Source organism: Macadamia integrifolia, chromosome 11 (assembly GCF_013358625.1).
Source record: "Macadamia integrifolia cultivar HAES 741 chromosome 11, SCU_Mint_v3, whole genome shotgun sequence".
Taxonomy (NCBI): Eukaryota; Viridiplantae; Streptophyta; class Magnoliopsida; order Proteales; family Proteaceae; genus Macadamia; species Macadamia integrifolia.
Window position 1 is genome coordinate 15,994,832 of NC_056567.1, and position 13,640 is coordinate 16,008,471.

Consider the following 13,640-nt stretch of genomic DNA (forward strand, 5'->3'; position numbering starts at 1 on the left):
AAAGAATTACACTTGGTCCTCTTCCCACTCCCTTTTGCATCTCCCCGAGTACGAGATCGAATCATTGTACTTCTATAATCATCCTCTAATGAAACAGAAATAGAATCAAGAAAATTTAGGACTCAACCATCTATACGACAAATAAGTCAGAAGATAGTCTAGGAAATTCTCCGGGAAACTCTAATGTTGTTCATGCAAGCAGAAGCCATCGCCAATGAACATGCAGCTTTGAAACTCAGTAAAAACACAACCAGAAATAACCAAAACATATCAAAAACCAATGAAAACTCAATGATTGGAGACGATAATCCAAGAGAGAAATCAAGCTTCAGAGTAAGATTTTCGCTAGAGAAACAATATTCCGATAGATCGAGAAAGAGAAGAGCGTAGTTCCTGATCCTCATAGCTGGTTTGGGGGAAGAGTGGCTTATTCATTAAGGGTGTATTAGACATTTCATATGTAGGAGGGTGTTTTGGACATTAAGAGAAAAAATCAGCTGAATTAATGGGGACGGTTAGGATCATTATAATACTTTTCTTGTAAGAGGGAGTGAGTGATATTTTTGGAAAAGTGAGGGTTCAAGCTGATATTTCGTCATAATTCAGGGGAAGGGCGTTTTATTTGCTTTAAAAAAAAAAAATCATCGCAAAACGAATTGCAAGGGAATCAAAACCAAACAACAACCCTTCTTGAAACTTTTGAGTCTGCGACAATGGCGGCTACCGTGTGAGGTTTTCAAAGAAGGAGACGATACTAGGTTTACAGGTTCGGAACACGCTCTTATACTATGTGAAAGAGGGTTTTGGGAAAAATTGTATATTCCAAACACTTGTTAATAAATTAGTAAAGCTTATTTATAGGCAAATTACAAAGGTTGACTACAGATCTAAGAAGCTAATTACAACAATAATTAGTTGTAACTAACAACACAGGAGAAGAGCAATCCGTAACACTCTGATGTTTCAGTTCACACTTCACAGAGACAACTGTTTGTTTTGTTCCAAATGAAATGAGTTGTAGGATGCTTAGAAGTGCAGGTTCTCTTGCCAATCTAAATCAAAAGGGTTACAGATTGTCCCTTCTCTTTCCTCTCCCTGTCCTCTTCTCGATGTGGATTCCTGCTTCATGATAATCTGACCTTGTTTTGCAACCATTATGGTTCTTCTGCTGATAAATCTGTTAGAACACAAAACCCATCAGGTACGCATTTCAGGAGTCTTGATGATGCATTGCTTTTCTTCGACGGCTTGGTCGGTAAGCAACCTTTCCCATCGATTCAGGATTTCAATCGACTGTTAGGCGCCATTTCTAAGATGGAACAGTATCTCATAGTTCATTCCCTGTTTAAACAGATGGGCTCCTTAGGAATTCAACCGGATTTGTGTACTTTGAATATCTTGATCAATTGCTTATGCCATCTGGGTTGGGTGGATTTTGGTTTCTCAGTATTGGGTAATGCCCTGAAACGTGGTTATGAACCAGATGTTTTTACATTGGGCACTTTGATTAAGGGGCTCTGTTCAAAGAATGAAATTTGCGGGGCAATTAAGTTTTTCTACAAAATGGTGGAGTTAGGGTACCCATGTGATGAAGTCACTTATAGAACAATGATTTATGGGCTTTGCAAGAACAGAAAAGCTGTGAAGGCCCTTGGGTTGTTCAGAGAGGGAGTGCAGAATGGTGGGTGTAATCCAGACTTAATCTTGTATAGCATGATCATCGACGGTCTCTGCAAAGAGGAGCTGGTAAATGAGGCTATGAACCTCTTCATAGAACTGAAGAGCAGAGGCATCTCACCTAATGTTGTTACTTACAGCTCTGTGATTAATGGCCTCTGCAATTTTGGGCGATGGAAAGAAGCTGCTCGCATTTTTGATGAGATGATGAATAATGGAATCAAACCTAATACTATAACCTTCACCATTATGATCGATGGTCTTTGCAGAGAAGGGAGGTTTGTGGAAGCACATAAACTGTTTGATTTAATGCTACAAATAGGTGTGTTCCCTAATATCTTCACATACACTAGCTTGATTCAAGGCCTATCCAATTCAGGCCGATGGACAGAAGTTAACCGGTTGTTCAGTGAGATGTTGGAAGGGGGGATTTCGCCAGATATTTTTACCTTCAACACAATGGTTGCTGCTTTTTGTAGAGAAGGGAAAGCCAAAGAAGCTCATGGGCTCTTTTATTTGATGATTAAGAAAGGTGTGGTGCCCGATTTAATCACGTACAATGCATTGATAGATGGATATTGTTTACTGGGTCAAAATCAAATGGATAAGGCAATGGAGCTTTTTACTTTCATGATGAGTTGGGGATATAAGCCTGACACCATTACCTATAATTCACTAATTAACGGCTATTGCAGGTGCAGGAGGATGAGTGAAGCCTTCCAGCTCTTTAAAGAAATGCCCCGTAAGGGAATAATCCTTAGCACTATTACTTATAATTCTCTTATTCAAGGATTTTTCCTTTCGGGGCAAGTTGGGTATGCACAGAAGGTTTTCAAAGAAATGAAATTTCATGGGCACAATCCAGATCAATACACCTACTCTATATTGATGAGTGGGCTATGCAAAAGCAAGCGTATTGATGATGCACTTAAATTTTTTCGCGACATAGAGTCTAAAAACCTTGATATTCTTACTTACAGCGCGCTCCTTGATGGACTGTGGGAGGGGTCTATGCCGGAAGAGGCTGAGGAATTGTTCAACTGCATCTCTTCCAAAGGTTTGGAGCCTGATTTTAAAACATATAGCATAATGATCAAAGGATTCTGCAAAGAAGGCTTGCTGAGCAAAGCTTGGGATTTGTTCATGAAATTAGAAGAAAAGGGTTGTCCTCCAAATGATGTGACTTATAACATCTTGGTTCAAGGATTTCTTCAAAATAAGGAGACCAGCAAGGCATTCGAGCTTCTGAATGAAATGTCTCATAAAGGTTTCTTACCTGATGTAAAGACTGCATCTCTGATAGTGAATTTGCTTGCAGAAGGGGCGCCTGAACGTGAATGTTTTGAAAGGCTTAACAAATTTATTCCAAATAAAAACTGACAGTCACCTTCTGATGCTCGTTCAATTTTAGCTTCCTTAATATAATCTAATGGAATAGTAATGGAATCGAGCAAAGTGCCATACACACAGTATCAGGCTTTTGCTTTTAAGCTTTACCCATCAGAGCAGAAGCAATTTGTGATGCATGCCTTGTCCAAACCCGGCATCTGGTCCTCTTTTTAAAACTACCAACTGGTTATAGCTTCACTTAACATGGCTGCTTCATCCTTGGACTGGGTTGCTCGATCCATTGTTCAGATGTATCTTTGCTAATTCCTTTCCTATCTTCTGTATTTTTTATGTTGCTCCTCAAACTCGCGATAGAGAGGCTCATTTCTTGCCATAAGAGCTCCAAAGTTGAAAGTGTCGCTGGTTTGCTGGATTCAGCCACCCTCCTTCATTGTAAATGCTTCCTTTCTCGGCCGAAAATTATCCCAGGCCGAGTCCATATAAATAAATTTTAGTTTCAGACCCACAAAAGAAAAAGAAAAAAAAATCAGTAGCAGGATTGGATTGGATGCTAATAACCTCCCTTGGATGAAGTAATGTTATATGTTCTGGAGAACTGGAGCCATATTCTGTTGAGTTTATCTTCACAATCCAAAGGATGCTTGTTAATTTTACTTCTGCACTGTATGATATTCCATTCAAATTTTTGAACTTTCATAAGATATGATGGTGAAATTATAATTTTAGAGAGGGAAAAAGAAAAGGAGTTGCAACCTATACAATTGTGTTATCAAATGGAACAAGATTAAGAGCATTTAAAATGGGGAAAGTCTCAGGACTAGGTACCCAGGCCATTATACATGTCAACAGCCTTGTAATTTGCCACATGTACATTACATGGAAGATCATACCAGTTCTATGTGGGCCCTATCTTGGAGATCAGATGGATCAAATTCAATGTGAATTGATGATTACGATACAGGATATCATAATGGTCAAGAAACACAAGAATGCGTTCTCAAAATGGTGTAAAGAATAATGCTTAGATAATAGGATCATGATTTAGTTCACAGTATTGGTGAATGGGGATCCCTTCCCTTGGATTGTTTTCACATCTCTATTGTATAGTCCAACATGTTATTAAGAATTTATCTTTGTATTCTCAAAGTAGTGTCAAATTTGGATCTTTCTGAGTTTTCAATCCATTTAAAGCTTTTTATTACTATATTGGAAATAGGATAGGTTGGAGCCTTGCCAGTAGAGTGCAGGCTCCGAGGATGTTTGGGGTTTTAAGTCTCCTATCTTCACCTTGAAGGAATATCGAGGGAGAAGATGAAGTAGATGATGTAATTGAGAATGTAGACATACTGAAAGGAAGAGGGGATTCATATGTAGGCACAGGGATCTTTCATGGGAAATAGGCAGTGGAGCATCAAATTGTAGAACATGAATAGTTTTCTCAATTTAAGCACTCTTCTAGTTTGTTGTCAAAATCCATACCTTGACTTGGATCAGCCGCTTCGAGATGCTTCTCTGTTCCATAGAACTACCAAACCCAGTTTACAGCTTTAATCTCAATTGATTCTCTCCCACGAGCAATTTCTAAGAGAGCAATCCCAAAGCCATCACACTCTTTGGTAGCCCTCCCAGTATTGACATATACAGGTGCCATGTATCCCATGGTACCGACTATACTAGTTGTTTGTGATGCCATGTCTCCTGTGGTACCATCTGCATAGATTGCTTGCTGTGACTCTTCCTCATGTTCCATAAGCCTAGCCAGACCAAAATCCCCAAGTTTAGCATTGAAATTGGTATCTAGAATTACATGAATACGTTTTAATATCCCTGTGGACGATGCATTGTACCCATCCTTTGCACAAATATTGTAACGCAGAGGCTAAGTCAAGAGCAATCCTGTACCTCAAATCCCATGTCAAGGAACCCCTGTTTCGAAATAGATGGAAATCAAGGCTTCCATTGGGCATGAAGTCATACACAAGAAGTAACTCTTTCCTTTGGTGGCACCAACCAACAAGTTGCACGAGCTTCCTAAGCCACAGTCGACTAATGATCTTCAACTCCGATACATATTCCTTTGTCTCCTGTTTAGACCCCTTGGAGATCCTCTTCACAGCAATATCCTTGTTGACATCACTTAAGAAGCCTCTATAAACACCTCCAAATCATCCCTCTCCTAGCTTCTGTTCCTCATCGAAGTTCCTAGTTGCTTGAGCCAATTCAGCAAACATGAACTCCATAGGTCCCATGGGCACATCTAAGATCGCACCATCATCTTCTACTTTACTTTCTTGTTTCCTTCTTTGCCTGATAAACGAAAAGAAACTCGCTTGGTAGGTATTCTATTCCATAGAATCATATGAACAACCCTTTAGTGTTTAGAACACAAGTAGAAATTATAAAAGAGATTAATCTTATATACGTTAAGCATAGGTGTAGTCCCTAGACCAAGATCAATGATAGTCACTCATGGATCTTAGAACACACAAACATGTAGATTTGTCACATCTATGATAATTAATAGGATATTCCCATTATGTGAACAATTAATGAGAATAGAGGAGTACCTGTGTGTAAGTTTAGAAGCCCCACGAGTATTTATCATGAACCTATGTTTGTTTTCCCCATGTTTGTTGGTGTTTGCTCTGAGAGTAGAAAATACAAAGACCAGTGCCTCCATAATAATCTTGGATTACGGAACCATTGGGAGCAAAGAAGAAAGTAAAGCCATCTCCATTGCGACTAGAAGTGCAGTTTGTTGAGGCATTTCTCAAGGTGAAGGAGCAATGGTTGGTGAAATTAGTTAGGTTTCGGGTCTTGTTGTCCTAGAGTTGAACTGGAGTATTATCATACACTCCACCTATACTATAAGTAGCTTGTATAATCTGTTGAACTAGTGTGAGGTCGATAAAATACAAGAATGCTTTCCCAAAATGCTAACATACCCTGCACTAACGGCTTAGAGAATCTTTTTCCTATATTTATATTGTTTTTATATGTATGCGAATTTTTAGTTAAAAATAATGAAAAATGGGGTTATGGTGCAATGGTTAAGTTGTTTGCAAGTGTTTCTGATGTTGTCAATATCATATTTTAAATCTTCCTCCTACCCCACATTTGCTCAAATCAATGCGGCCTAAACCCGAGCAATTCAAGTTAGACCTAGACCTTAACGAGCATATTGTGTTACTTTTTGCACAGAGCATCCTATCCTTTTTTTCAAACTATCAACTAGTGATAGCTTTACCTAATAAGGCCTGTTCATTCTTGGACTTGGTTGCTCTTTCCTTTTTTTAAGTTCTTAATTGACCTTCATGTGGTACCTGAGCTAGTGCGACATCATATACAATTATATTGTGATAACAAAGAACTATTGCTCAAACAAAGAAATCAAGAGCACATCAGAGAAATAAGCATGTGGAGTAGATATATCATTAGATCATAGAGATCATGCAATATGGCGATATCAAATTTGTCGACGTTGACACTACAGGCAATTATCAAATCCCTTGATGAAAGGACTTGCACCAGTTGTATTTAATAGACATGTTGAGAAGATGTGTGCAAGATTGATAGAACATGGGCTTTGATATACAAGTGGAAGATTGTTGGATCCATCAAACCCATTTCAATAGAGATTGAATTAATTAGTTTTCATTGATATTTATGTACAATGATTACCCTAGGTATGACCTTAAAGTGTTCATAATTAAAGGCAAAATTGGGCATTCTTTGATATGGTTGTCACACTGTACATTTTCATAATGAGATTGCAAAATAGAACATTCATATTTTATGTGTGTTGAACGTGATCATATGAGGTTCTTGTATAAAATACCATCAGTTATTTAGGCAATATGAATCTCCAATATTTGTTTTTTCCTTATACATAAGAGGTCCTAGCTGTTGCAGTTGCGCATTATTTAAATTGGGTATACTAAAGGTTGATGCCTACAATGGTTACATTTTGGTGAGCTCAGCTTTTAATGTTTTGTTGTAGATGGAAGAGTTACTCAACAAAGTATCCATTACCCGATAAGGTGAACATGTTGAGAGAATTGTCTAGGTTTGTTGGATGGAAATTCCAGTACTGGGGGTTATTGATGTAAATTGTTGACAAAGTGTTTTTAAAATATTATTAAATATATAATTATCTTTTAAAAGTATTTAAAAAATGTTGCGTACAATCACTAGTTAAGACTAAGATATTGGCCATTTGACGGATTAGGGTTTTTGACGATGTTCGTTCTTATACTTGTAAGTTTGTTATATAATGTCGATAGGTGGAGGACTACCAATGCAATGAAAGTTTCTATCATTTGAGGGATAAATGGTTACATCTCGCATCGATTGTATTGTTATATAATAACGGAAAAGTTATGCAATCACACTATTATCTGTGCACAATTGTTTGTTTTAAATAGGCCTAGTTACAAAAAAACATGGCAATGGAAAACCCCTAACGATTCTTATGAAATGTAACTTTAGAATTGAGTGTTTTGTATAAAGGAAAAGAAAATCTCTTCCACATTAGGGTTTCACTACCCAAGGAGTTTCTTCCATTGGGTTGTGATCCTGTGATGGGTACAAGTGTGCACTCCATTAGATGTTCATCCAGGTAACCTAACCCCTCTTTATAGTTTGATTGAAAAATACCCGAACGCATGCTAGGAGGCATTCCCAACTGCCAAATTGTGCATTGACATTTCACATTCCCAACAGGTGGGGTCATAGAGAGAGAGAGAGAGAGAGAGAGATACCACTAGCTGATGAAGCCGTAGCATCTTGGCTTTTTTTTTTTTCGATAAGTAAAAAATTTATATTAGAAAGAAAAAAAGAAAAAACAAAATAAGGCGACCATTCCCCCTATTAGATAGACCTAAGGAAGGGAGAACAACCCCTAAAAAAACATGCAGGATAGGCCCTACATCACAAAGGAAAATTGGAAAAGAACATTTCTTCACTCAGAAAGAAATACTATGGAAGAATTAAATAGCCCAATCACGGGAGTGAAGCTAGTACGGGTCACTTCTAACGTGACAACTCTTTGGCAAAGAGCTTCTCAAAAGTGGATGGATGAGGTTTTTGAAGACACCATGACTAGAGTCATCGTCATCATTGGTCGACTCTGACTCTTCCTCAATAAAATCCAATGAACTATCTATATTATCAACTTGATGGGCCACCTCGTGGTTCATCTCTGTCTCTTCCCTTGGAGAGATAACAGTTGTCGTTACATCCCAATTTGAAATGCGAATGAATAATTCTCCATCATAGGGATCATTTTCTAGATTCGAATTTTTCATAGACTTTGAACTCTCTTTTGAATCTGTCTCATTATCGGGATTTGAAAATGGTATAAGCTCTGAAACCTCCTCCAAGGAAGCAACTGAAGAACTATCAGTGTCAGGATCTGGATTCAAGTTACACTCAAGGGTCCTAAGTGCTGACTTCTTCTTCTTTTCTTCTTCCTTGTGGAAGAGGATCAGATATAGGAGGTAGAATATTTTCCTTCCTCAAAATCTGTCCCTAATAGATTTTTCACCATATCTTCTTCCAATTGATCAGCCAACTCATTGACCTCATCTCATTCCTCTTCATCTTCTTCAATTAAGCCCACCAAATTGGGAGAAAAATCTTCATTCACATTGTCCACATCAGCAAATTGATTATCATCCAGCACCACCTCCTCATTTTTATTAGCAAAAAAGGGAGCACCAATAGATTCCTCGAAAACAAACCCCTCTAAAATGTTAGCTGAATTATACCCCAATTCGTCAATCCCTATAATTTCTTTCTCAATCTCTCCTTAAGCCAGCACACCATCCTCTATGACATTATCAACTACAGAGTGGATATTAGAGTTAAAGACCACATCCACCTCATCCTCATCACCTACAACCATCACGCCATCACCTCCTCTTTCCAAAACAACCTCCACGCAATCAATCCCCCATCTATATGACTATCCACGCATTTATCTCCCCTTCAGAATATAACATAACCTCCTTATTTGAATCAAAAGGAATCTCTTCGGTCAAACCTTTCAATAATATAAAAGCATTATTATCAAAGATTGAATTTGATTGAGAAACAAATCCTCCACTAAATCTGCTTGCGCCAACTTTCTCATTTTGATTATTCAAATTTGAATTTGAATAAGAATACTTTCCAAATTTAGTATGCATATAATCCACCTCCAGCCTTCCTGAATCACCTCTCTCACCTGCCGGAGAATTATCAACATCTTCGGTTATTTGAATTGTAGCATTCCCCCCACCTTGATCAATTGTTTCCTTCCTTCTCCACATCGGCCTACTCTTCTTTGGATGTTGTGTCTTGGACGCCCCTCCACATTGAGCCTTGGAATGACAAAAAATCTTACAAAAATCACATCTAGGAGGAATTCAATCATATTGAATTTGTTGTGTAAGAATTCTTCCATCTTCATTCTTCCATCTTCATCTTTAATGGACCACAGAGGATGGTAGCTCATATGCAGCATTTACTACCACGCGGATTTTTGTAAAAGAAAGACGCTCCATGGATTTCGTTCTTTTATCGGTCGAAATTGGGAAGCCAAGCATACTTCCAAGACCAAAAGTGAAATGAAAGATTTGGAAGACTCACCCAATAGGGGCAAAACTTAAATCAATCTTGTCAATAATAGCTTCCTTACTCCATGGACGAAGAATTAAAGATTTTCTTTGAATATACCATGGCCCTCCTTCCAATACTTTCTCTCTATCCTCCATCTGATTAAATCAAAAGACAAATAAACCACAATCGAGTAGATTTATGTCAACATGTCCAGAAATCTTCCGAAGCTTGAGAAGCATCTCTTTTGTATAATGAAAAGGTGGTATTTTGCCTAGGAAAAAACCCACCAAAGCATTTTTCCATTGACCAATCTCAACTCGAACCGCATTCACTGGACAGTCTATGACCATTTTCCCATCTACCATAGTCGGCTGGATGTACTTAAGATCCATCCCCTCCTAGTGTCTGTGTACAACCGAAGTGAAATGAGAAACCCATGGTGTAGCAGCCATGGTTGAACTTTCCTTCTCAAAAAAGGAGTTTCTCCCAACCGTTGCATCTCCTCCATTACACGACTCACCTTCCTCTCTAGTGTGATAATTCCTTTTACTTTGCAGAGGTGGAAAATCTTCAACCATGACACCCCTGATACCAACTTCATCAAAAGGATCGGAGAAATTCTCTCTCTCTCTCTCTCTCTCTCTCTCTCTCTCTCTCTCTCTCTCTCTCTCTCTCTCTCTCTCTCTCTCTCTCTCTCTCTCTCTCTCTCTGCTACTTCGCAGCATCTTGGCTTTTGAGGTTGGGTAGACAGGATTATCCATTTGAACTTCGGTTGTAGCTCATATGATGAACTTTGCCTGCAATTCATAGAGGGAGGGAGAGAGGAGACGCGTGGGGAATGTCGCAGCCGAAGTGGGATGGGAACTTTCCTTCTTTTTTTTTTTTTCTTTTGGTGCTTGTAATAATCTCATTCACTAGCCAATTGGGACTGGCCCTAACATGGTTGATTTTGGCTTCCAAACCAATTTTAATCCAATTTCCATGTTTTTAAACCTGATAAACTCATAAGAAGGATATTTGGTTGACAAAAATTGAAACAACTTCAAGTACCATCTATATGTGAGAATTGATTAAAGTAGCCACACTAGTGATCATTACCAAAGAATCATCGCAGAACAAATTGCAAGGGTATCAAAACCAAACTGCAACCATTTATCAAATTAAGACGAAATGTTTATACCAAAATGATGAAACCTTTTAATAAATGGTTCTTTTTTGTATCAAAACTGAGACAATATATTGTTTGACGGTTTAAACCAAACCATTTAAACATATGATAAATAGTTTAAAACCGATTGTTATATACATAATATGTTAAGTCATTCAATGTTAATTAAGTTTATTGTTTACATCCATTTTAATAAAAAATAAATTTATATTAAATAAGGTAAGGTTCTCTAAGCCTAACGCTAATCCTCCATCAAGACACAACATAATGTTTTGTATTATTTTCTCTTAAATAAATAAAATAGAAAATGATGATAAATCTTGGTGTAGGTTAGCGGTAGGCTCAAAGAACAATTTTTCAGTAAACAATTATTAAAAAAATAAATTATAACAATAATCAACTCTATTCAAAGTTGGGTTTACATTCATTTCAATAATTAAAAGGAAAATAAGTCGTTTGAATATTTAAAATAAAAAATAAAAACTAATAAAGCTGTTCAAATCGAAACCATTTAATAGACGATTTTGTTTTGTTTTTACAAAATCTTACACCGAATCAAACTAAACTGTTTACACCTGAATCGAACTATTAAATATTCTTTTTGCAGGTGTCCGTCCTTTCTAGTGAAGCTGCTGCCTTTGGGGCCATCTCAAAAAACGTCCAAGATATAATGTAGGTTTTAGTGATGGGATAGAGTGTCTAAATGACATCAGTGGATTTAGAAAATGGCACCTTCTTTTTATTAACCCCAAATCTTATTCTGAAAAAGGTTTTAAAAATTATGTTGAAAGTGATATCATTATGTCATTATCAAAATATATCATTGTCATTTGTATTTTTTTCGAGTATATATGTGAAAGGATTATTGCCCTTATTGGGAAGAAGAAAAAGTTTAATACCAAAATACCAAAAAAATAAAAAAAATTACGAATTATTTTCAACCTTGAGTCCTGTCAATAAGAAAATCATTTTATTAATGATTTAAGATTAGTTAACAGGTCTCCTTCAATCACGGAGTGGATAATGGTCAAATTGTCCTACACGATCCCACATGACGTTCTGGCCTAAGAAATCGGCAATAGAGTTGGATTCCTTAGGGATAAAAGAAACTTTACAACTTGAAAATTCATTCCAATGAAAACCAATGTCATCCAAAAGGGCAGGTGGTAACGGAATGGATGTGTTGCAACCTTATTTTTTCGTTTTTCTTATATTAATCCACATTTGGCATAAAATCAATTTGAGTCTTTAATTGATTTTTATAATTATTAATCTCGTCTTTTGTGGTGAGAAGTTTATGAAGACTCTGCTTCTTTTACAATCCTTCTTCTTTTTCTTCTCTCTCTCCATTACTTGATGATTCATGCATACTTTTCTTCTCTTCTTTCCCGTCCTCTGCCTCAAAGTCACAGTACCCCCTTTCCCTGCTTTGTCTCTCCCACTCCTCACAAAGTGCCATTAAGGTAAACTTTAATGGGGCAACAATTCCATTAAAGTAATCTTAAACGAGGTTGTTAGATGCGGAGAGGAATGTTTTCTGGGCTATGTAGAGGGTAATTTCCCTATATTTTGCAGGTTTCAATAGAAACTTGGATCCACTTAATTTTCATAAAAGTTTTCAACAAGTTGGATTCATCATTAGTGTTTCAAGATCAGAAAAATAGAAAACCAAAATTTCACTACAGTAACAAAACCCATATAAAAAAGAAGCAGAAAATAAAAATAAATTCAATTAAAAACGATTACAGTAGGAGAAAAACTCGATTGATGAAGCGAGGGGAGAGCGAAGGAGAAGGAGAGAGAAGGCGGCTGAGTTCATGATGAAGGGGAGACGGAGAAGGCGGTATGGGGACATAGAGGGGAGAGATAGTTTAGGTAAACAGTTCAACAGTTGAGATGAGATGGGATTAAATCAACGTTTGATGGTTAAAGAACGCACGTACGGGTTGCGACGTTTTTGCCCATCCAAAATACTTTGAATGGAGATGGGATCGCCTTGATCTGATCAGAAAGATGATTCACGAACTGTTTCAGCTAGGACCAACGGGACATCCTCCGAAATGCATTCGAAAAGTTCCATGTGAAGGCCAGAGCCTCACCTTCTAGGGCACTACCACAAGCTAACCCATCCGAGAAACTACATTGAGGATTAAGGATTAAAGTTGTTAATCACAAGTAAGTGATGGAAACATCACAGGGGCATAGAAAGTAGAAACCATATTCACGGAACACGTTTTGGAGCTCGAGAGCTGAGAAGAGAGGTTGCGGACAGGAAGCAGCAGCTTTGAAATTATATAGGAACAGAGACTACTGTTTGTTTTGTTCCAAATGAAATGAGTTGGAGGCTGCTTAGAAGTACAGGTTCGCTAAGGGTTACAGATTGTCCCTTCTCTTTCCTCTCCCTTCCTGTTCACGATATGGATTCCTGCTTCATGACAGTCTAGCCTTGTTTTGCCATCATTTAGGTTCTTCTGCTGGTAAACCTATTAGAACACAAAACCCATCAGGTACTCAATTCAGGAGTCTTGATGATGCATTGCTTTTCTTCCACGGCTTGGTCGGTAAGCAACCTTTCCCATCGATTCAGGATTTCAATCGACTGTTAGGCGCCATTTCTAAGATGGAACAGTATCTTACAGTTCATTCCCTGTTTAAACAGATGTGCTCCTTAGGAATTCAACCGGATTTGTGTACTTTGAATATCTTGATCAATTGCTTGTGCCATCTGGGTTGGGTGGATTTTGGTTTCTCAGTATTGGGTAGTGTTCTGAAACGTGGTTATGAACCAGATGTTGTTACATTAAGCACTCTGATCAAAGGGCTCTGTTCAAAGAATGAAATTGGC

General features: G+C 37.7%; 1 protein-coding gene across 2 annotated transcripts in view; it reads left to right on the forward strand.

Moving 5' to 3' along the window:
* Positions 1-703: 703 nt before the first annotated feature.
* Positions 704-13,640, forward strand: part of LOC122093264 (pentatricopeptide repeat-containing protein At1g63330-like) — a 14,882-nt gene continuing 1,945 nt past the window's right edge. The window contains exons 1-2 of one of the 2 annotated variants that reach the window (XM_042663551.1): positions 704-1,255; positions 1,354-1,746. In XM_042663551.1, coding sequence (XP_042519485.1) covers positions 1,157-1,255; positions 1,354-1,746 — 492 coding nt within the window. In that variant the 5' untranslated portion in view covers positions 704-1,156. Of the gene's footprint in view, positions 1,256-1,353; positions 3,083-13,640 lie in introns of those variants that run through there. The other variant, XM_042663550.1, reaches the window with a different exon arrangement.